Genomic DNA, 21,495 nt, shown 5'->3' with positions numbered 1-21,495 from the left:
AATAAAGAGCGATAGCAAGATAGCTTCGGGGTTCACGAAATTGGATTTGGGTACAGACCTTATTTCCTTAAATAAACCATGAACGTGTAGCTTTCATAGCCCGTATAATCCACAAATAGAACCGAGACATGGTAAGAAAAAAGCATTAAATGACTTCACTCAGCCTTCAAAAGGAGTGACGCAGGCTTTAGAGTTATGCCGGAAACAAGGGTTTTGAAGGGCCAAACTTGAGCCCCATTCTTGGGCGTGATGTGGAAAAAGTGAGATAGGGTGACAGTTACGGCTCATTCTTTGAGCTTGCAGATAACGTCACCGCTTCGGGCAGTCACCTGATCCACCTAAAAGGCCACTGAAATGCTTTTGTAATCAGGGTGGCGACGTGTGTATTATATAGTATATGGCCATGACGCAATACGCCACACCTGCTACCAGTTATCAGGGGAGGTTGTGGATTCAGATGGACACAGGAGTAGACAGTGCTTCCCCTCTCCTTGTAATACAGCAACCCACTGAAGTGAGAAAAGCACATTGACGGAAACTTGCCCCGATTGGGGAATTTATCCGCTGCTTTGCGAGACAAAATGTGCTAATGGAAAACTGTGTCGCTGCATCGTTTTGCTTATTGATTCTGGCAAGCAGGACATGTGAAATTTACACCAAAAACAACCTTCAGGCACCTCCAGAGGCTTGTATGGTTTTTATCCGTGGTCACTTCACCCTGCTGGTTCCTCCACCAGAACCACAGGCTCTCACTCTGTCTGTGCTAACAGGAGAGGTCCATTTGGGTTGAGCCACACACTGAAAACTTGGACAGGCTGCTTTTTTTCCATCCATAAAACTCCTCCCTCTGAAGTCTAGCTGTCTGAATATTTTCCTGAGCTCGTTAAGGGTTTTGACAATTCACACTTGTCCTTCCTGCACCAAAGACATACTGGGGTCATAGTATGGAAATCTGCACAGTGGGTCTGGTCAGTGTATGTTCTGACTAGGATATAAAACAATGTTTGGGTGGATCTGTGTTCACAAGCGTATGAAAACTGAACCGATACCTCAGTAAAAATCTCAGAGCTAACCAAGCATGCCAATGTTTAGATTGCCAACAAGCCGTTTCGGCTTTGTACCATTTGGAAATGTAGGCAGCAATTTGACATGCATTTCAATTCTGCTCTCTGCTCAAACTCAAACACACCATAATACCGTTATCGATCCATCAAGCATTTGGTGTTTAATTTTCCTTCTTTTGCACTCCCAGTGTCTGCAGCCGGAAAAGTTGTGGTGGTTTCCGAGGAGACGGAGAAAAGCATGAAGGTGACTTGGCAGCCTGCACCCGGAAACGTTGTCAACTACCGGGTGACGTACAAGCCAGCGTCGGGAGGGCGACAGCTGGCTGCCAAGGTGCCTGGTGGTACCACCAACACCATCTTGAGACGCTTAACGCCCATGACCACCTACGACATCACGGTGCTGCCTGTGTACAAGCAGGGAGAAGGAAAAGCAAGGCAAGGAGTAGGAACCACACGTACGTTGGTCTATCATTAACCACAACTGAACTGTGCTCTGTGCTGCTTGCGTTAGCTTAGGGGAGTCCTGTGCAGTAGCTAGTTGTTGGAGGGTTATGCAGACTTGTATCATGTACTCATCATCAATCATCATCAACTACTAAATCTACGATAGGGCAGGAGAAAATGGGTCTCCAGAGGCCGCTAAGAACTAGCATTTTACCTGTAAATATCTAATATTTAACCTAATGTTTAGCCTAATTTTACTTCCACTTTATAGTCATCTGCTTATATAGTCATCTGCTTATATCAAATCTTCATGTTCTCTGTTCCAGTGTCACCGTACAAAGCCCCTAGAAACCTGCAGACCTCCGAGCCTGCTAGGACCAGTTTCAGAGTGACCTGGGACCCCGCTCCAGGGGAAGTCAAGGGCTACAAAGTCACTTTCCACCCCATTGGAAATGATATAGACCTGGGAGAGCTGCTGGTAGGACCCTATGACAACACTGTGGTTCTGGAGGAGCTCAGGTAGGTCTATCCTTGGAATGTAAAGTACAGTGCATTCGGAAAGTATTCAGACCCCTTGACTTTTTCCAAATTGTGTTAGGTTACAGCCTTATTCTAAAATGGATTAAATTAAACAGGTTTCGCAAATTTTAGCTAGTTATAAAAATAGAAAACTGAAATATCACATTTGCATAAGTATTCAGACCCTTTCCTCAGTACCTTTTTGAAGCACCATTGCCAGCGATTATAGTCTTGTTGGGTATGACGCTACAAGCTTGGCACACCTGTATTTGGTGAGTTTCTCCCATTCTTCTCTGCAGATCCTCTCAAAATCTTGTTTCTCATGGTCTGAGAGTCCTTTAGGTGCCTTTTGGCAAACTCCAAGCAGACTGTCATGTGCCTTTTACTGAGGAGTGGCTTCCTTCTGGTCATTCTACAGTAAAGGCCTGATTGGTGGAGTGCTGCAGAGGTGGTTGTCCTTCTGGAAGGTTCTCCCATCTCCACAAAGGAACTCTAGAGCTCTGTCAGAGTGACCATTGGTTATTGGTCACCTCCCTGACCAAGGCCCTTCACGCCTGATTGCTCAGTTTGACTGGGGGCTAGCTCTAGGAAGAGACTTGGTGGTTCCAAACTTCTTCCATTGAAGAAGCACGGAGGCCACTGTGTTCTTGGGGACCTTCAATTTTGGCACCCTTCCCCAGATCTGTGCCTTGACACAATCCTGTCTCGGAGCTCTACGAACAATTCCTTCCACCTCGTTGCTTGGTTTATGCTCTGACATGCGCTATCAACTGTGGGAGATTGTATAGACAGGTGTGTGGCTTTCCAAATCATGTCCAATCAATTGAATTTACCACAGGTGGACTCCAATGAAGTTGTAGAAACATTTCAAGGATGATCAATGGAAACAGGATGAACCTGAGATCAATTTCGAGTCTTATAGCAAAGGGTCTGAATACTTATGTAAATAAGGTATTTCTGTTTTTCTAAAATGTGTTTTTGCTTTGTCATTATGGGGTATTCTGTGTAGATTGCTGAGGAATTGTTTTTATTTAATCCATTTTAGAATAAGGCTGTAAATGTAACAAAATGTGAAAAAAGTGAAGGGGTCTGAATACTTTCCGAATGCACTGTATATCAGATGGTTTGTCACAGTTACTGTATTGCCTTGCAAAGATAGAATGAACTGTGCTGCCTTTTCATTATTTCACCAGTTTGTTGGGTCCGTCTATCAGTAATTTCTCTCAGACAAACTGACAAACTTGTTGAGATGAATGAAGTGTAACTGATTTAGTTGTTTTCTCACAGGGCTGGTACCAAGTACACAGTGAGTGTGTTTGGAATGTTCGAGGGGGGAGAGAGCCAGCCATTGGCTGGTGAGGAGAAGACCACTCTCTCTGACGCCCCTGAACCACCACTGTATGATGGAGGTAATGCCTCCTCTCAAACTCCTCCTACATGATTAATCATATAGCCAGCAACACCAGCCACACAGCACTTTTTATACAAGAGACTACACTGTAAAGTACTGTATTCACTTTATGCCCAGCCAATTAATAGGCACGGCGGCCATGTTGAAAAGTAAAAGGTCATGCATAAGGTGAATATTAGTCTGTAGGAATCGTATAAACAAGCTGTGATCCATTTTATAGAGGCAAAAGTGAAACAACACATTTTCCTCAAAGAACTCAACAGCCCTACACACTGGACACACACTGGTTGAATCAACGTTGTTTCACCGAAATGTGTCAATGTTTTGTGATGTGGAGTAAATGTGGAAAATACATTGGATTTGAAAAAAAGTCATCAACCAGCATTGTAAACATTGAAATTAAGGCTTACCTTCAACTTAAATACATTGACTCAACCTGACTAACAGGTTTGAACATCAATCTAATTTCAACATAATCATTAAAACTATGTATACATTGAAATTTAGTTGAAAATTCCTCAAAGAAATGTAAAAAAATGTTCCTATATCCTATATTCAATATACTGTATATTGGGTGGTTGAAATTACGTCGAATTTTATAGTTGGTTAGACATTTTATTTGGCCTTGTTTCAATGTTGATAGTAAAATGGTATGTTTGATTCAACGATACAGTTTTGCCTAACAGTGACTCCTACTGGTATATGAAGGGTAATGCACTTCACTGCGAACAAGTCTACCATCCAGATGCCTATCCTGTATGTACCCTGCTAAGCTTTGGAAACAAGCTGTGTTCAATTCAGCTGAACTATCATGTCAGACACCGATCAGGACACCGAGCGCCGTACTCATTAGCGTAGACAACCTAAATAACATTGAATAGTTTGAAGTAACTCCTCTAACTTTTCTTACACAAGCTGAATGTGAAAGTACACTGACACGGAATCCAAACCGGCTGTGCACGTGCGCCATCGTGCGTACATTTATTTTGTCCCCCCACACCAAACGCGATCACGACACGCAGGTTAAAATATCAAAACAAACTCTGAACCAATTACATTAATTTGGGGACAGGTCGAAAAGCATTCAACATGCATGGCAATTCAGCTTGTTAGCTTGCACTTGCTAGCTAATTTGTCCTATTTAGCTGACTTACTGTTGCTAGCTAATTTAAGATGGGAGAGGCAGGACTTGTAGCGCGATCTGCGTCAGAAATAGGAATGACTTCTATTTTAGCCCTTAATTCCACGTCACAATACGTTGACAAAATTACATTGAAACAATGTTGATTCAACCAGTGTATGTGCCCAATGGGTAATGACCAATATGATTTGAAATTCCTTTTCTAATCTCCCTCATCATACTTAAGAACTTATACAGCACATATATTATATGCTGTGACTTCTGCGGCCATAACCGAAGTGTGGGACATATATCACACTGTCCATTTTTCGTTAGGAAAAATCCCTCTAATCCCTCTCCCCATAAAAACAGACGAGTTGCCCTAAATGCCTTTCCTCAAAGCTAATTGTCTCACCAAATAACAGATGTAACTACTATTCCATCTGTTGGCTGCTCGCTTTTTCATCATTTCGTCACTTTGGGTTCCTTTTTATTTTTCTGGATCCAGCAGCACCTAAGAGCAGCAGAATTGACCCAAAAATATATAATCTGTTTGCAATTATAAATGTTTTACAACCTCATGGGTGTGAGCGCGCGGCACGGCACAGGGTAGTGAGTGTTAGGAGAGGAACGAGAGAGAGGAAAATGTTATGTGTTTTAAGGAAGGCTCCAGAGGCCAGTCCTGACCCTCAGCTGCCTGGAAGGCCTCCTCTAATAGAGAGCAGATTCAGTGACAAGACTCTGTCAGTCAGTCGCCCACAATAATATAATTTAATAGAGGAGGCAGAAAACCCCTTCTTCACCCCATAACCCCCTTCTCCTCACCCAGTACTCCTCAATTTAATCCCCCATCCTGATCCTGAGGGAGGACTGAGAGTAAGAGAGAAGAGGGGATTAGGTGCACTAAAAGTGCCTAAAGTAATATGTACATCAGCCTCCCTCTCCTTTGAACACATTTTTACAAGAGACAGTAATGAACATTTTTGTCTCCCGGTTTCCACTTTTAAAGTTTCTTTCTTCTCCCTGTAAATAAAAGATAACCTTCTCTTGAGTGACAGATACGTATGTGCTGCAATGCACAAGTTGTAAAGCTAACTTTGAATTTATAGTGCCATTAACAGGGACTGGACGTGAATTTATTGACTTGGCGAAATGCACATTGCAGTCAAAGGGCAAACATCTGGCGTGGCCAATAAATCTTCCCCTCTTGTCTCTGTCCGATAGCCTTAGATCATTTTCTTTATTACGACTAACGAAAACAGACTGTAGTCTGAACGGCCCGGCGGTTCAGACACTCTCGGACCCTCACACTTCGCTGGGCATCTGTTTATCTGTGGGTCGCATGGGGAGGGAAAGAGAAGTCTGTAAATCAAACATGTAACAGCGGCAGATTGCGCAATCTGTGCGTTGCTGCCACACCTGCGGTCTTAACAGACTGCGGACTAGTCCTTCTTCTCATCATGCAGGTGTCCAGGAACACAGCGAAGAGCTGTGCCAGTGAGGAATGCACAGTAGCTCTCACCAAGGAGGCCCTCGTATATATCACATCAGGAGGGCTTCTTTTTTGTTGTTCCCCGGGGAGAGGCTGAGGAGCGGCCAGAGAAGAACACTCCTCAGACATAGGGAGCGAGAGATCATCTCGGAAGAAAAGAAGACAACCATTATATTGACACCTGGAAATGAAATGTGTGATGATGAAAATGGCTCGTAACCCTGAAAATAGAATGGAAATGTGTTTTTACTGCTTGCTTGTAAAGAGACAGATATAGATGTGTTTGGGAATTCTGTGTGATGTTCTGTGAATCCATGTCAACAATGTCATGTCAATGACCTCTTTTCTTTCCTACTCCTTCACTTCCCTTCTCACTCATGCATTTTGAACACCTTTGCCCTCATAACCCCAGCTGTGTTACATCTGAAACTGCATGATAATAACTAGTGCCCCATCACTGTTCTGTACTGTCTCTCTGACCTGTAACCTCTGACCTCTCAGATGTGGTGTGTAAGACCAAAGCCCGGGCTGATATTGTCCTGCTGGTCGATGGCTCCTGGAGTATCGGCCGTCTGAACTTTAAGACCATCCGCTCCTTCATCTCTCGCATGGTGGGAGTCTTTGACATCAGCCCTGACAGGGTCCAGATTGGTAGGTTAAACCTCAGTGTGCCTGAAGTCTCACAGGACACGCGCATTCCTGCAACCTGCTGCAGACAACACTATTGTGTCTCCACTCTTTAGTCATTTTCTAGGCATGATCATGTTGGAGGGTTATACAAGGCATCTGATCTGACAGAGGCTCCGTGTGTTTCTCTTAGGTCTGGCCCAGTACAGTGGTGACCCCAAGACTGAGTGGCACCTGAACGCCCACAGGACCAGGGCTTCCCTGCTGGAAGCTGTAGCCAACCTGCCCTACAAAGGAGGCAACACCCTCACTGGTACTGTACTCAATCAACAACCACAACCTCCATTCAGAGACTGTTGTATACCGTCAGTCCCATTTAAAGGTCTATCATGTTCAAGCTTCTATTGGCTATTTAGATGGCTACTGAAGGAAGTTCCAGTTCATAAACTTCCAAATGAAAACTGTGCCTCTGCTTTGGTTGTTGGCGGTTGGGCTGTTTGTGTGATAGCCAGAAGGTGAAGGAAACTGAATTGTATGCTCCATTATGCGAATAAAACTGAGTTGTTCCTAATCTCCTTGCTCTTTAGCTGCCTTGTTGGAAAGGCCTCTGAGAAATGATTAAACCATATAATCAGTGTGAATAATTGTTTCGTCCCTCGTTGCAGGTCTCGCTTTAAACTACATCCTCCAGAACAATTTCAAGGAAAATGTTGGGATGAGACCCAACGCTCGTAAGATCGGAGTGCTGGTCACTGATGGCAAGTCTCAGGATGACATCATTGCCAACTCCCAGAACCTGCGTGACCAGGGCATTGAGCTGTATGCCATTGGTGAGTCTCAGCCATCGTCACTAGGCAGTTTTACCTTTGCTCTATTTTGAGTAGATAGGACGTCTGAAGCTCCTTGTATCTGTCTTAACTCAAATAACGGCAGTTATCTTTGTCATCTTGAAGTACAGTGTGAATGCTCAAGTTGCCCCAGAATAATTCCTTACACACCTTTGCCATTCTCCACTTATCTTCCTCATTAAATATCTGTAATGTATCCTTAACCTGCTCTGAGGGGATAGCTGACTTGATGTCCCTGTTTGACTCCTCCTAGGTGTGAAGAACGCTGATGAGAATGAGCTGAGGTCCATCGCCACTGACCCGGATGAGATCCACATGTACAACGTGGCTGACTTCTCCTTCCTGTTGGACATAGTGGATGACCTGACCAATAACCTCTGTAACAGCGTCAAGGGACCAGGTACATTCAGGCCGGCATTACTGTACATTCCCTGCCGTGACAGTTAAGGTGGCAGTCTAAATAGGCTATGTAGGTTATCCCTCAGTCTTATTACTAATGCTTTCAAGGCTCATATTTACAGTGTCTCAGAGTAAAAGTGCTGACCTAGGATCAGCTTTGCATTTAAAATCATAATGAATAAGGGGGGTGGGGGGACCTGAGCCCATATTCTCAAACCATTTTAGAGTAGGAGTGCTGATCTAGGATCTGTCCATATAATCTTAATCATTATGATCTAAAAGGCTAGACTGAGCCTAGATCAGCACTTTTACTTTGAGACTCTTTGTGAATACGGGGGATGATCTCTGCAGCCAGCTGTGTTGTGTTGTGTGAGGCTGTAGTTATGTAAACAGGGTTTAGGTCATGGCTAGAGGAGACCCTCAGTAGAGTAGCATGTCTGGTGCACCAGGGGAGACAACACAAGGAGCTGAAGGCCAGCCAACCACTGGAAATCATTTAGAATCTAAAGCCCTCTTTCCCCACCGATAGTTTATTTTTCCTCTCTAAAATGAGAAATAGTCTGCTCCTTAATCAAATTCAAAAGATGTAACTGAATACGATGTAGGGTACATTTTTTAGGAAAGACTTAGACTGTCTATATGTCTGTCTCCTGGATTTTCTGCAAGGGAGCTGTTTCCAGATCTGCGAAAGATGCAATGAGATCCTATGCTTAGGGTTGTTTTAACCCCCCTCTTTTCCCTGATAGGTGGTGGCCCCGATGCGCCCACTGACCTGGTGACCTCGGAGGTGACCCACTACTCGTTCCGTGCCAGCTGGACAGGCCCTGAAGGTCCGGTGGAGAAGTACCGTGTGGAATACATGACCTTGTCTGGACGCCCTCAGAAGGTTAGTACCCCTAACGTCCACCCGAGCGGTAACCACGACCAACCCCAAACTCCTCTGCCAATCCCCCTCTATCAGCCTCCCAGACCCCTCTGTCACTCCAACACTGGGCCTGAGGATGGAAGCAGGTTGTAGTAAAGCCTATGTTCTGTGACTTACTGAATAAAGATGAAAGAGATTACATTAGAATTCATCCTTACCCCACACTTAACTTTCACTGCAGGGTATTGGCTCCAGTGTACTAGCATGGGGTAGGCTAGCTGCTAGATCCACTTCCAACTCCTGGGACTCCAATTTCATTTAAAAAGTGTTTTAGTCCAACTCTCATGGTTTGGTGAGGCAGTGGTCTAGTATGTGATCTAAGTTGTTTTTGTGTTTGGCTCTTATAGAAACGCACACTGGGTTGTAAACGGTAGAGTTTGGTCAGAGTTCTGCAACTTAATTCGTGGTTCAATTGAAACCAGATGCATCAACACAGGAAACACTTATAGCTGTAGTTTGTTGTCTTGTTTGTCTTGTTTGTCCGGCCAATAGAAACAAACCTTTCCAATGCAAGTGAATGGGTTACGTAAAATAGACATTCCAAGTCATTCTCCATATTCATGCTGTGTTCGCCTGGTTCATGTGCACTCTTGCTGTCTGGTTGTAGATGTTTGTTGATGGCTCAGTGACCACAGCCATGCTGCCCAACCTGAACCCTCTGACTGAGTATCTGGTCAACGTCTACTCCGTCATTGGAGAGGAGAGCAGTGATCCACTGAAGGGGGCTGAAACCACCTGTGAGTCCTAATCTGTTTTTCTGTGTTCTTCTTTGATCCTCTATACCCCCCCAGCACTACACAGCTGATTCAAATAACTAACTCATCATTAAGTTTTGATTATTTGAATCAGCTGTATAGTGCTCAGGCAAAAAACGGTCCTGGGTTGCCCCAGGACTGAGGTTGAGAAACTCAGAGAAACTCAAACTATACTGTACCTGTCCATTACTGTGCTTCAACATACCTGTGTCCCAAACGTAATCCCTGTGGGATCAACTAATGGACATCTTTGGGACTGTAAAACAAACATTCTTCCAGTATATTAAGCACACCCTGTTCCTGTGATGCTTGTGTGGTCCCTGTGTTCAACATTAAAGAAAAAACAAAACTGTTTTGTTTATGATACCATATGAGGCTTAAAGACAGCATCATTGTAATAACAAATATATATATGCACCCACTCACTCTCTGCAGCGAGAATTAAGTGTTTCTTTAACATTGTTCTTCAGCTTTACTTTATTTGTACTCTAGAATAGCGTCATTTTATGAAGCAAGTCATTTCTCCATAAAAGCGGCCATAAAATAACTCATTGTTTAGTTCTCACCATATGAAATCTGCATGGCTGCGTCTCACTGCGAACATGCCGTTTTGGATGGTATTGTGGGCGCGTGTGTTTGTGTGCATGTGTGTTTAGAATCTCACAGTGTTCACCTCTCCCTGTTTCCCTGTCCAGTGCCCCTCAGCGCGGTGAGGAAGATGACAATCTACGAGGAGCGTCCCACCACCATGAGGGTGAAGTGGGAGGAGGCAGTGGGCGCCACGGGCTACATGCTGCTCTACAGTGCCATCAATGCCACCGAGCCCTCTGTGGACAAAGAGGTGAGAAGGCCGGGCCAGAGAGAGAGAGGTCTGGCTGGGACTCCAGGCCAGACCAGCTGTGGAACTGACACAGTCAAAGTCTCCACTACACACACACACGTACACACACACACGCACACACACACACACACACACACACACACACACACACACACACACACACACACACACACACACACACACACACACACACACACACACACACACACACACACACACATGCTGCCAATGACCAAATACACCGGTCCCCTGCCAATGTCTCCTGACAGCATGCAGATGTCAGTTACAAAGTGAGCCATGTTTTAACTCTCGTTTTACGGACAGCGAGTCAACAAAACACACAATTATTGAGACTCAGAGGGATGCAAGGATTTATTTGCTTACTGTGGCAGGATATTAGTCCCGGAGGTGTCAAATCCAGAGGGTAAGATCGTCTGTAGTATTGGCAACACTTAGATCGTTTCAGCACACTGGACACCACCAAAGATTTGCAATCTGTTCATCTAAACTGCCTGTCTGAATGACAGTAAGCCTTGTAAAGGTTTGTTCCTAAGGTTTGTCCTGTTATGGTCCTCCCCTGCAGATTAGAGTTGGAGAGGACACGACTGATGTCCAGCTGATGCAGCTGATCCCCAACACAGCGTACACTCTGTCCATCTTCGCCCTGCATGGGGAGTCAGCCAGCGACCCCCTCACCAAGCAAGGAGTCACACGTACGTGCAGTGAAGAATTCCTCTACATTCACATTCATGTTCATGTTTTACTATCTGTGCTTCATGGACGGTAAAGGACGACAGGTCCTTACTCCTACAGAGTAAACCAGGGCTCCTCACTCCCAAGGTTATGGAACTAAAGTGATTAAAGGAATAACATATGGAATTTAGTAATCCTCATCTTTCTGTCCCTCTGTCCCCTCCATAGTGCCCATGCCCCCTGCTGGAGAGCTGAGGGTCAGAGACGTTACCCACAGCGCCCTGAAGATGAACTGGGACGCAGCACCTGGAGCCGTCCTCAAATACATCATCACCTACAAGCCTGACGAGGGAGAAGCCAAAGAGGTGAGACTCAATGGTCACAATACATCTGTTGGATACAGACGGTAGTGAAAGCAATACTCAGCACCCTAGATAGATACTCCCCCTGGGACTGAGGTATAGGCCTAGCTAGTCCACCTACTGGTGACAGCAGAATCCAGCTCCTGTGCTTAGCCCGTTCTCTGTTTATGCCATAATAAGCCATGATAGTGATCCTGGATAGAGAGCTAGATACTTTTTACAGATAATTTGAGGTATGACATTAGACAGCATAATGGGAAAGGCAGCTGGTGAGAAGGGTATGCAGGGGACCTCTGGGGCTTTGCTTTTGGACCAGGTACCTGGTGGAATGATCACACCACTGTCGGCAGGAGATGGGGAGAGCAGGTCCCTGCCCCGCATCCTGGGGTATAAATCACGTGGCGGTACGCAAATCACATGTCCCTCCATTGGACTTAAGAGATGAAAAGCACATCTACGCGTCTGATTGGGATGCCGTGGCGGTGGTGGAGGGGAGGGGAGCGGTGGCTAACCTCATGCCCAGAAAGTGGCAGCGGTATGGGCTAGCTGATGGATGATGACACAGGCCTGGATTAGCAGCTCCAGCACTGTTCCTGACACTGAGAAAACAGGAAGGGCTCTTCTTCTGCATCCAAGAAAGAACATTTGCTGTGGCTTTATGATCCAGAGCCCCTCGCAAAGAAGTTTCTCCCCAAACAACTTTGAATGCAAAAACAATAAGCCAAAAGAAAGACAGAGATTCCGGACTAAGGAACATTAGGAATGGTGTGGTCATGAGATTCCAGCAGTGGTGGAAAAAGTACTCAATTCTCAATTGTCATCTTAATAGAAAATGACTCAAGTAAAAGTGAAAGTCACCCAGTAAAATACTACTTGAGTTAAAGTCTAAAATTATTTGGTTTTAAATATACTTAAGTATCAAAAGTAAAACTATGAATCATTTAAAATTCCTTATATTAAGCAAACCAGATTGAACAATTATTTTTTATTTTTTATTTATTTACAGATAGCCAGGGTCACACTCCAACACTCAGACGTCATTTAAAAACAAAGCATTTGTGTTTAGTGAGTCTGCCAGATCAGAGGCAGCAGGGATGACCAGGGATATTCTCTTGATAAGTGTGTGAATTGGACCATTTTCTATCCTGCTCAGCATTCAAAATGTAATGAGTACTTTTGGGGGTCAGGGAAAATGTATAGATTAAAAAGTACATCATTTTCTTTACCAATGCAGTGAAGTAAAAGATGTCAAAATATAAATACTAAAGTAAAGTACAGATGCCCCCAAAAAGTTGTACTTTAATGTATTTTTATTTAAGTACTTTACACCACTGGATTCCAGAGGCATGAAAAGCAATGGAGAAGTTAATGGTGCATTTTGAAGAAACAAAAACATACTACTGCTTCTACTTTGACAGAATATTTGTTTTGTTCATTGTTTATCCCTCTCCACCTCCGGATGTGCTGAGGATTTAAACATTTCCTGTGAAGGAAGTGAAGTTTATAGACTGTCTCGCCGGATGTTTACAAGGTCGTCCAGAGTTCTCTCACAGACTCATCATCGAGACCAGAATGAGACTTTGGAAGCCATTCAACGTGGCCTTGATGATGACATTATTACTCATTATTACTAACCCTAACCCTTCATTTACAACAAAAAAAGTAGTCATTCAGCTGTTGATACAAGCACGCTTTAAAACCTAATATCTGTCACACAAAGAAGCTTGATTTTAACAAGGATGATTTCTTGGTCTGCAGCTTGAAGTGGGCGGAGGCGTGACCGCCAAAGCCCTGGACAACCTCATCTCTCAGACTGAGTATGACCTTGCTGTTACACCCATCTACGACGAGGGAGCTGGCAACCCCATGCTCAACACAGCCATCACAGGTACAGTACAGTTACACAGCTTAGTACAGGGTTAACACACTGGGTTTACACTCCATGGAAGTCACACTCACTACTATATAGTAGGTAAGGCCTGACCAGGAAAAACATCATTGATGGCATGGCAATCTCACCAATATCATTTTCCCTTTCTTCTGTCTAGATGTTGTTCCTGCTCCCAAGAACCTGCGTTTCTCTGAGGTGACCCAGACCAGCTTCAGAGCTCACTGGGACTATGGTGCCCCTGATGTGGCCCTCTACCGTATCGGCTGGACCAAGAAGGGAGAAACCAACTTCCAATATGTAAGAGCACTAGTATTACTGGTTCTCATCTTTTAATATACAACAAAACCTGTCGAATGAGGCAAAACATTTGGCCAAAAGTGTCAACAAACCCTTACAAGCAAAGCAATTGATGGCTTTGGGTAGTTTAAAGTCTCACAGGTGTTCTAGCTCCTTAAGGTCCATTGTGTTGTGTCTCCCAGGCCATCCTGAACAGTGATGAGACCAGTAATGTGTTGGAGAACCTAGAGCCAGACACTCTGTACGACGTGTCCGTCACCGCCATCTACCCTGACGAGTCTGAGAGTGAAGACCTGCTTGGCAGCCAGAGAACATGTAAGTCCATCATCTAATCTAATGCCACCGCAACACATCAATCAAGATACATAGTTGTAGATTCCCATCCATGCCTGATGAGATTTACTAATAAGAGCTCATTATATTTCTGTTTCTCTCTCCAGTGTCCAAGGTCATCATCACGCCTGGTAAGTTTGTCTTTTGCAATCAAGCAAAATCCATACAGCACTCCGAGAGAGCATGCGTTTGAATCAAATTACACAGGTTATCACAATCCAGAAGGTAAAATGTGAAGATGATCTGTTTTGGTTGGATGTGTGTTTAAGTGGTTGCTTATGTTGTTGTGTTTGTTCCCAGCCCCCACAGGCCCTCCCCAGAACCTGCAGGTGTTCAATGCCACCACCACCACTCTGAACGTCAAGTGGGACCACGCCCCTGGTCGTGTCCAGAACTACAAGATCACATACATCCCAATCGCCGGAGGCAAGACCCAGTCGGTAAGAACCAGCCAGTAGCCACATGGCTCAGCTTAAGCATCACACTCCCAAGTCCCAAGCCTTTCATGGTGCTAATTGTTTAATTCTAACCATCCTCTGGATGATGAAAGGAAAAGGAACTCTTTGAGGATCATGTCCATGGAGGCCTTGTAGCACGACACACAATCACCTTGTTCGTGTGATAGACAGATCATATAAACCTATGAGAGTCTCCCACTGAAATCCCCCCCAGTAAAACATCAAGATGACAGGGTACATTGTAGGAGCACATGTGGGTCAGGGACATTGACCAGAGCCTCAGGGGAGTGAGTGTTATCAGTGAGGAAAGAGGGAGAGGTGGAGATGGAATGCCTGGGCTCAGCCGGGTTGTGTGTGTGTGTTTCTCTGTCTGTGTGTGTGTGTGTTTATGTAACAGGACGGGAGTGTGGTACCAAGGGTCGTTGACCTCAGACTGTTACAGGGTTACACAATGCTGTCTGGCCTTGCTGCTGCTCCACTCTAGAACTGGATAGTAGTTAGTCAGACAGGCTTTTTTCATCAGGCCAGATGTTTAGGCGCTTAGAGTTTGCGTGATGCAAAGGCACACAAAGAGAGAGAGAGATACAGCAAATGGATGGAGGCCATTTGAGATGTTTTCTCTCTCTTATCAGACATACATACATGTAATGTATGATAGGTCTGCCATGTTGGAGTTCAAGGGTAGCTAGCGTAATGTGAGTTTTTTGTCCATTCAGAGTTTCCATTGCAATGCGAGACGGAATGTTTTCCATTTTTTAATTAGAGGAGGGGAAACCTAGTTCTGCCCAGCGGCCATCTGTCCACCGGTTTCTGCGATGATGTCACGTGCTAAACGTTGAGGCATTGTTGAAAAGCTGGAAGCTAATGAGCCAAGCTTAGCCAAGTGTTTCTGGTTCACTGACAGCTTTTCAACAAGTATGGAGAGCTCAGGAGGCCTCGTTTTGTTTCATTTGTGACAACCGGTCTGTGTAGGAAATGGGAGACACACGCTCCATGCTTGTGTACAAGGAAAATTGTCTTGGTGCCAAATAACATGACTTCCATCATACGGTTTCCCATTGCCTGCTGATAAGCGTTTTCCCCAGGCAACACAAAGCATAACTTGAAAACCCACACTCACGCACACACACACAGAGTTTACTGAGTCAGCCGTCTCTGTGAGGCGAAGCAACCCAGAAGTGTTCCTTTCAATACAGTGTCCCCCTGGTAAAAAAAGAAGAAGAATTTTTCTTTTGTTAAACGATGCACTAAATCCCCGCTCATACCTCTAAGACAACACATCCCACTGGAGAATAGATTTACCTTGGCTCTTACAATAACAAAGTGCAAAAATGCTCGCTGCATCCTCGGACAAAGATGTTGACAGTCTGCTATTGCTCAACCCGAATTCTTTCGATCAAGTTGCCGACACTGACAGAAAACTGTCAAGGGAGAGAAGATAGAAACAGAGGCATCCACATCTAATGAGAAAATAAATATATTTTTTCCTGTTCATGTCTTCTGAGGCCACGCTGAAGAAATGATTTGATGCACTTGTAATCTGAAGGGAATATAAGAACCATTCATGTTTGATCCAATCATTTAAAAATGAGTCAGCCCTTAGGCCCTTAGTGCAATCATTGACCAGGTGAGAACAGTCATTTTAATCTGTCCTCATCCCCCAACAGACGCAGATCGGAGGGAAGAAGAACACGGTGCTTCTCCCCAAGCTGACCCCTGACACTCCCTACTCCATCACCGTTGCGGCCATCTACGGCAGTGGGGAGAGCAAGGACATCTCTGGCATCGGAAAGACAAGTGAGTGACCTTGCTATGGCCTGTCGAAGGCGATTACATCATGTTCCCTTTTGGCCTCTCAGCTGCACCTTCCCTCCCTCAGGGAACCAGGGTTACATTTGATGCCTAGATGAAGATGTTAAAGGGTCCCTAAATACTGTCTTAGTAAACCATAGATTCACACCTACCATATGCCACGTCTGTACCTCCACGTGCATTTGAACATCAGAACCTCAGGGTTCTCATTCCATATAGTATGAATCCTATGGCCTCCCTTCTCTCTCTCCAGAGCCTCTGGGAGGAGTGAGGAACCTCCAGGTCACTGACCCCACCACCAGCACCCTGAACGTCCAATGGGAGGCTGCCGAGGGCAACGTCCGCCAGTACAAGATCTACTATGTACCTGCTGCTGGAGGAGCTGAGGATGTGGTAGGCTGAGCCACCTCTAACCAATCACTACTGAATTTCACTATGGAATGCACACACATCCGTTATCAAATCCATGATCTACTGCTAAAAGAATACTACACTGATACTTGGCATATTCACTCAGACAGTCAAACACACATGCAGAAATACTGTTCCTTAACCAGACGTTTTATATCAGATCAGCTCTGTATATCTAATATGACTGTTGTGTGGGTATGTGTATTCACAGGCCCAGGTCTCTGGTACTACCACCAGCACTGTGCTGAAGAACCTGATGTCTGACACCCTCTACACCGTCACTGTGGTCCCTGTCTACCCCCCTGGAGAGGGCAAACGCATGTCTGAGAACGGCAAGACACGTGAGTCCACGTACAGGTTTACTGTCAGGATGGTTAATGTTCTGTAGTACAGCTTCAACAACCCTTTTCTCATGGTAATTGTCACGCTATACCATATGGTCACTCTAGAATGTAACGAAGAACTGGTGTTCAATACGACATGATTGTATTTCTACCGTTATTAGTTCAGAATTTCCTGAGGAGAAGATTGTACAGTATGCTAAGGCTACAATATCAGATTACGAGTTGGGAGTCGTTTCGTCGTTCTTTGAGAGCTGGCTTATCTGTAGAGCATACACTTCCGGGCCTTGTATTGGCTTATCTGTAGAGCATACACTCCCGGGCCTTGTATTGGCTTATCTGTAGAGCATACACTCCCGGGCCTTGTATTGACTTATCTGTAGAGCATACACTCCCGGGCCTTGTATTGACCTTGAGCATACACTTTGTATTGACTTATCTGTAGAGCATACACTCCCGGGCCTTGTATTGACTTATCTGTAGAGCATACACTCCCGGGCCTTGTATTGACTTATCTGTAGAGCATACACTTCCGGGCCTTGTATTGACTTATCTGTAGAGCATACACTTCCGGGCCTTGTATTGACTTATCTGTAGAGCATACACTCCCGGGCCTTGGGCCTTGTATTGACTTATCTGTAGAGCATACACTCCCGGGCCTTGTATTGACATCTGTAGAGCATACCGGGCCTTGTATTGACTTATCTGGGCCTTGATTGACTTATCTGTAGAGCATACACTCCCGGGCCTTGTATTGACTTATCTGTAGAGCATACACTCCCGGGCCTTGTATTGACTTATCTGTAGAGCATACACTCCCGGGCCTTGTATTGACTTATCTGTAGAGCATACACTCCCGGGCCTTGTATTGACTTATCTGTAGAGCATACACTCCCGGGCCTTGTATTGACTTGCTTATTCCTTATGCCAGTAAAGTCTTGGATATATGAATTTTCCTCGTAAAATAAGCCAAACCCCTTTCATATCTGAAGGCAATGCCAAAAATATCTAACATGGTTTGCTTCTCATGTGTTTACAGCTGAAATATCCACTTCAATGCTTGATAGAGGGATTCACTGTAGACACTATATTTAGTTTATTAGCTGTTTTCACTTTCCCACAGTTATAAGGCTGGGCCTCCCCTCAGTATGACTCAGTCCTTAGGGGTCTGATTGCACAGCAAAGGAATTCCTCTGCGTTGGCAACACTAGTGGTGTCTCCAGCCTTACCGTAACGGGGTCCATTTATGGGGTGTAATGCCTGGTTGTGGTGGTGGTAGCACCACGGGGGGGGAGAGGGCTGGTATGACGTCTTTTTTCGACATTCAACTCAGCAGTCTTCTCTAGACTGGTTATATTTATGTCATTACTGTTACTGGAAACCTTATCCCCCCCCCATCAGAACGTACCTCAGGGGACACCGAGCAATGACAGCGTTGAAGTTTTTGATCTCTATCAGAAGTGTGGGACTCTACATCTGCATTCTCCATTCTCAGTGGAATCCATGTCTCTTCAGGCAGTCTGACAAACGTTGTTAATCAAACTTAACAGATATATTTTACCGTGGCCTTGGGTCATCTCGTTCAATTTCAGAGATGGATGTATTGCTCTGACGGAGGCCATCGATATGGGCTACCTGTTGATGATGTGCTTTCATGGTGAAGTCCTTTCCTTCTTTGTCCCTGGCCAATACTGTCTGGTCTCTAAGTAAAGAGGCTCACCATGTACTTCCCACTCTGTCTTTATGAGGGTACATTGCTGAGTGGTACAAAGACTGGAAACATCTGCTTTAGTTTTAAAGGCAATTCTCAGGGGGCTTCAGACCTACTCTCCTCTTCTTCTGAACAACCGTTAGCTACTGTAGGTATTTTAGTGTTGTTTACTGAAGGTGTACAGTGTAAAGCTGATGTATGTTTAGAGCAGAGTCTGTGTGGTATTGAAGACTGGCCAACTATGTTGTGTTTTGCTGCAGTTTTAATGGTTGAGTCAACTAGTATGTATTGTACACAGGCCCAGTGAAAGCTTTGATGGCTTCAAGGCGAACATTCCCTAGTGTCTCATTCAGGCACCAATAAATCTTTAGTCAGACTCTCTAATTTATATTTTCAGCTGCTGTTCTCAACCCAACTCTCTTATTTTCCCCCTCTCCCCTGTCTCTCTATCCGTTCCTCCATCTCTGTGTCTCTCTCTATAGTGGAGCGTATTCCAGTGAGGAACATCCAAGTCTTCGGCCCCACCACTAACACCCTGAACGTACGCTGGGAGCCCGCCTCTGGCGAGGTCGTGCAGTACAGGGTTGTCTACGCCCCCCTGAGCGGCACCAAGCCCTCCGAGTCGGTGAGTCACCACCAAGGAGACCCACAGGGCCTCTGATTGACCCCGCCCCAGGTCAGAGGTCAAATGTCAGAGTCCAGGGACTTGGGGTGTGTGCAAGGGTGGCCGAGTCCAACGCTTCAAGTTAATTTGCAGCACTACAGCTCTTTGTGAAGGGACAGAACGGAGCAACATCAACCTCGCCCCTGACTTAATGTTAGTTAAAGAAAGCTCTGTCTGTCTGTGCTCCACATGGACTCTCTCTCTGGTGGCAGTTTTATTTAACAGTCTAGTACTGGTTTAAGGCGAGATGTTCATGTTTGTTCATTAAAACAGGAAACCCCATCTGGGCTTTTTCCCTCCTTATCTGGCATGGCTGTGCCCACCTCTCTGGAGTTATGAAGTATGTATGGAGAAGCCCCACAAACTACTAGTAGAGCGTTACTTGACACTGCGCAAACAGCCACATCTGTGAGAAGCATTGAGACACTGAGACCCTGTTTTTATTTAAAGTCAAAGAACATTAGTTCTTTGAAGAGTGATGCCATTCCATTTGATTGATAGCTAGAGGTGCTCTCGTTTTTAAAATAAATTAATCACATTTTGTTTCTTGGGGAATATTATGATGGACTCAGGGCTGGGCTTTTCCAGTACCAGAGCCAGCTTTCCATGTCAGCATGTGGCCAGTGTCACGGCCTACCATCAAATTAAACACTGGGAGATTTGGTGTATGCTTTAACCAGATTAGGAAAGCAGCTTTGTAATATTGGGTTTACCTCTTGAGAGGAATATGTTGCTATTAAACCCAGAGCAGAGACCGAAGAAAGGGTTTGATGATGCTCGTCAGAAACATGTGAAACAGAGAGATAAAAAAAAGCACGCATTGAGCATGATGCCATGGTGCTTTGGGTCAGAAGTGAGAGTGAAACCAGATGGCTGTGGACAGGACTCCTGTATATTTTGTATAGTATGTGACTCTAGGTGACTAGGACATGGCAGGTAGATGAGAAGAGACTCGTTTCCCTTTGAGATCATGTTGGCAAGACACAGGCAAGTGGTGTCTGGTATCCAGTATGGGTGAGCTAACACAGACACATACAGACGACGGATAGTCAGTCAGATAGGTCATAAGAGCCAGGCGGCTGTAAGGAACTGTCAGCACATTACGTTAGTTACTCAGTGTGTTATTTCCCTGACTCTCTGGATGGGTCCTACATCATTGACATCAAAGCATCATTTTGTTCCCCCTTTCAGTGAGCACTGAGCAGTGACAACACAAGAGGTTGTTGAGTGAGGTGAGGACAAGCTTGTCAGGGTTGTCACATGAAACAGCTGTCAGGCTGGGAGGGTCATAGCTGCTAGGACCATGCGGGTCATAACAGCATAATGGCATGCTTGTTGTTTTCCCCATACAGCTGACACATTTTGAAAACAGGAAGTACTCCTTCCCGATCTGGATGTTGCAGTGAAGGCTAGCCTAACTGTTCTTCTACAGATCTCCTTGTTAGTACTGTTCATTCTGTGGGTATGAGGGTAGTAGTTTGATTGAATCCATCCCCCTGTAAGGCCTGCTGTTTGCTTCATCCTCCCATTGTGCCCAGTCCTTCATCATTGACCCCTGTGTCTCTCTCCTCTCTGTCCCTATTCAGATCCTGGTCCCTGGGACATCCACCACCACCCTGCTAGAGCAGCTGGTCCCAGACACGTCCTACAACGTGGGAGTGGTCGCCATCTATACTGACGGAGAAGGACCGCCGGCCGAAGACGAGGGCAAAACACGTAAGATCCACTAAATCACACATAAGATCCTGTGGCCTTTACAGGTTTATCCACGTCCACCTATTCGCTTGATATCGTGCTAACTTCCTTACTATCCCGGTCCCAGTTCCCCGCAGTGGCCCAAGGAACATGCGTGTGTATGATGCCACCACCAGCTCTCTGACCGTGGCATGGGAACATGCTGAAGGTCCAGTGCAGCAGTACAAGATCACCTACGCCCCCACCACTGGAGACCCCATTGAGGAGCACGTAAGCACCCATATTGCTGATATGTCTCAGGAAATTCTCATCAAACACCACCAAGGTTTTATGTGGCCCAAGGCACGTGTGGCCCAAGGCACGTGTGGCCCAAAGTCCTTAT

General features: G+C 45.2%; 1 protein-coding gene across 2 annotated transcripts in view; it reads left to right on the top strand.

Moving 5' to 3' along the window:
* LOC112256559 (collagen alpha-1(XII) chain-like) overlaps positions 1–21,495 on the top strand; it is a 72,963-nt gene that overhangs the window by 27,688 nt on the left and 23,780 nt on the right. The window contains exons 15-37 of one of the 2 annotated variants that reach the window (XM_042325465.1): positions 1,253–1,519; positions 1,835–2,027; positions 3,315–3,436; positions 6,552–6,701; positions 6,871–6,990; positions 7,343–7,507; positions 7,779–7,925; positions 8,671–8,810; positions 9,457–9,586; positions 10,300–10,445; positions 11,029–11,158; positions 11,367–11,503; positions 13,259–13,388; positions 13,549–13,688; positions 13,871–14,003; positions 14,129–14,152; positions 14,322–14,461; positions 16,147–16,276; positions 16,545–16,684; positions 16,914–17,043; positions 19,237–19,379; positions 21,005–21,134; positions 21,241–21,383. In XM_042325465.1, the coding sequence (XP_042181399.1) occupies positions 1,253–1,519; positions 1,835–2,027; positions 3,315–3,436; positions 6,552–6,701; positions 6,871–6,990; positions 7,343–7,507; positions 7,779–7,925; positions 8,671–8,810; positions 9,457–9,586; positions 10,300–10,445; positions 11,029–11,158; positions 11,367–11,503; positions 13,259–13,388; positions 13,549–13,688; positions 13,871–14,003; positions 14,129–14,152; positions 14,322–14,461; positions 16,147–16,276; positions 16,545–16,684; positions 16,914–17,043; positions 19,237–19,379; positions 21,005–21,134; positions 21,241–21,383 (3,230 nt within the window). The remainder of the gene's footprint in view (positions 1–1,252; positions 1,520–1,834; positions 2,028–3,314; positions 3,437–6,551; positions 6,702–6,870; positions 6,991–7,342; positions 7,508–7,778; positions 7,926–8,670; positions 8,811–9,456; positions 9,587–10,299; positions 10,446–11,028; positions 11,159–11,366; positions 11,504–13,258; positions 13,389–13,548; positions 13,689–13,870; positions 14,004–14,128; positions 14,153–14,321; positions 14,462–16,146; positions 16,277–16,544; positions 16,685–16,913; positions 17,044–19,236; positions 19,380–21,004; positions 21,135–21,240; positions 21,384–21,495) is intronic. The other variant, XM_042325466.1, reaches the window with a different exon arrangement.

The sequence above is a fragment of the Oncorhynchus tshawytscha genome, linkage group LG08, assembly GCF_018296145.1.
Source record: "Oncorhynchus tshawytscha isolate Ot180627B linkage group LG08, Otsh_v2.0, whole genome shotgun sequence".
NCBI classification, from domain to species: domain Eukaryota; kingdom Metazoa; phylum Chordata; class Actinopteri; order Salmoniformes; family Salmonidae; genus Oncorhynchus; species Oncorhynchus tshawytscha.
The sequence above is the reverse complement of the archived record's forward strand: the minus strand, read 5'-3'. Positions and strand labels throughout refer to the sequence as shown.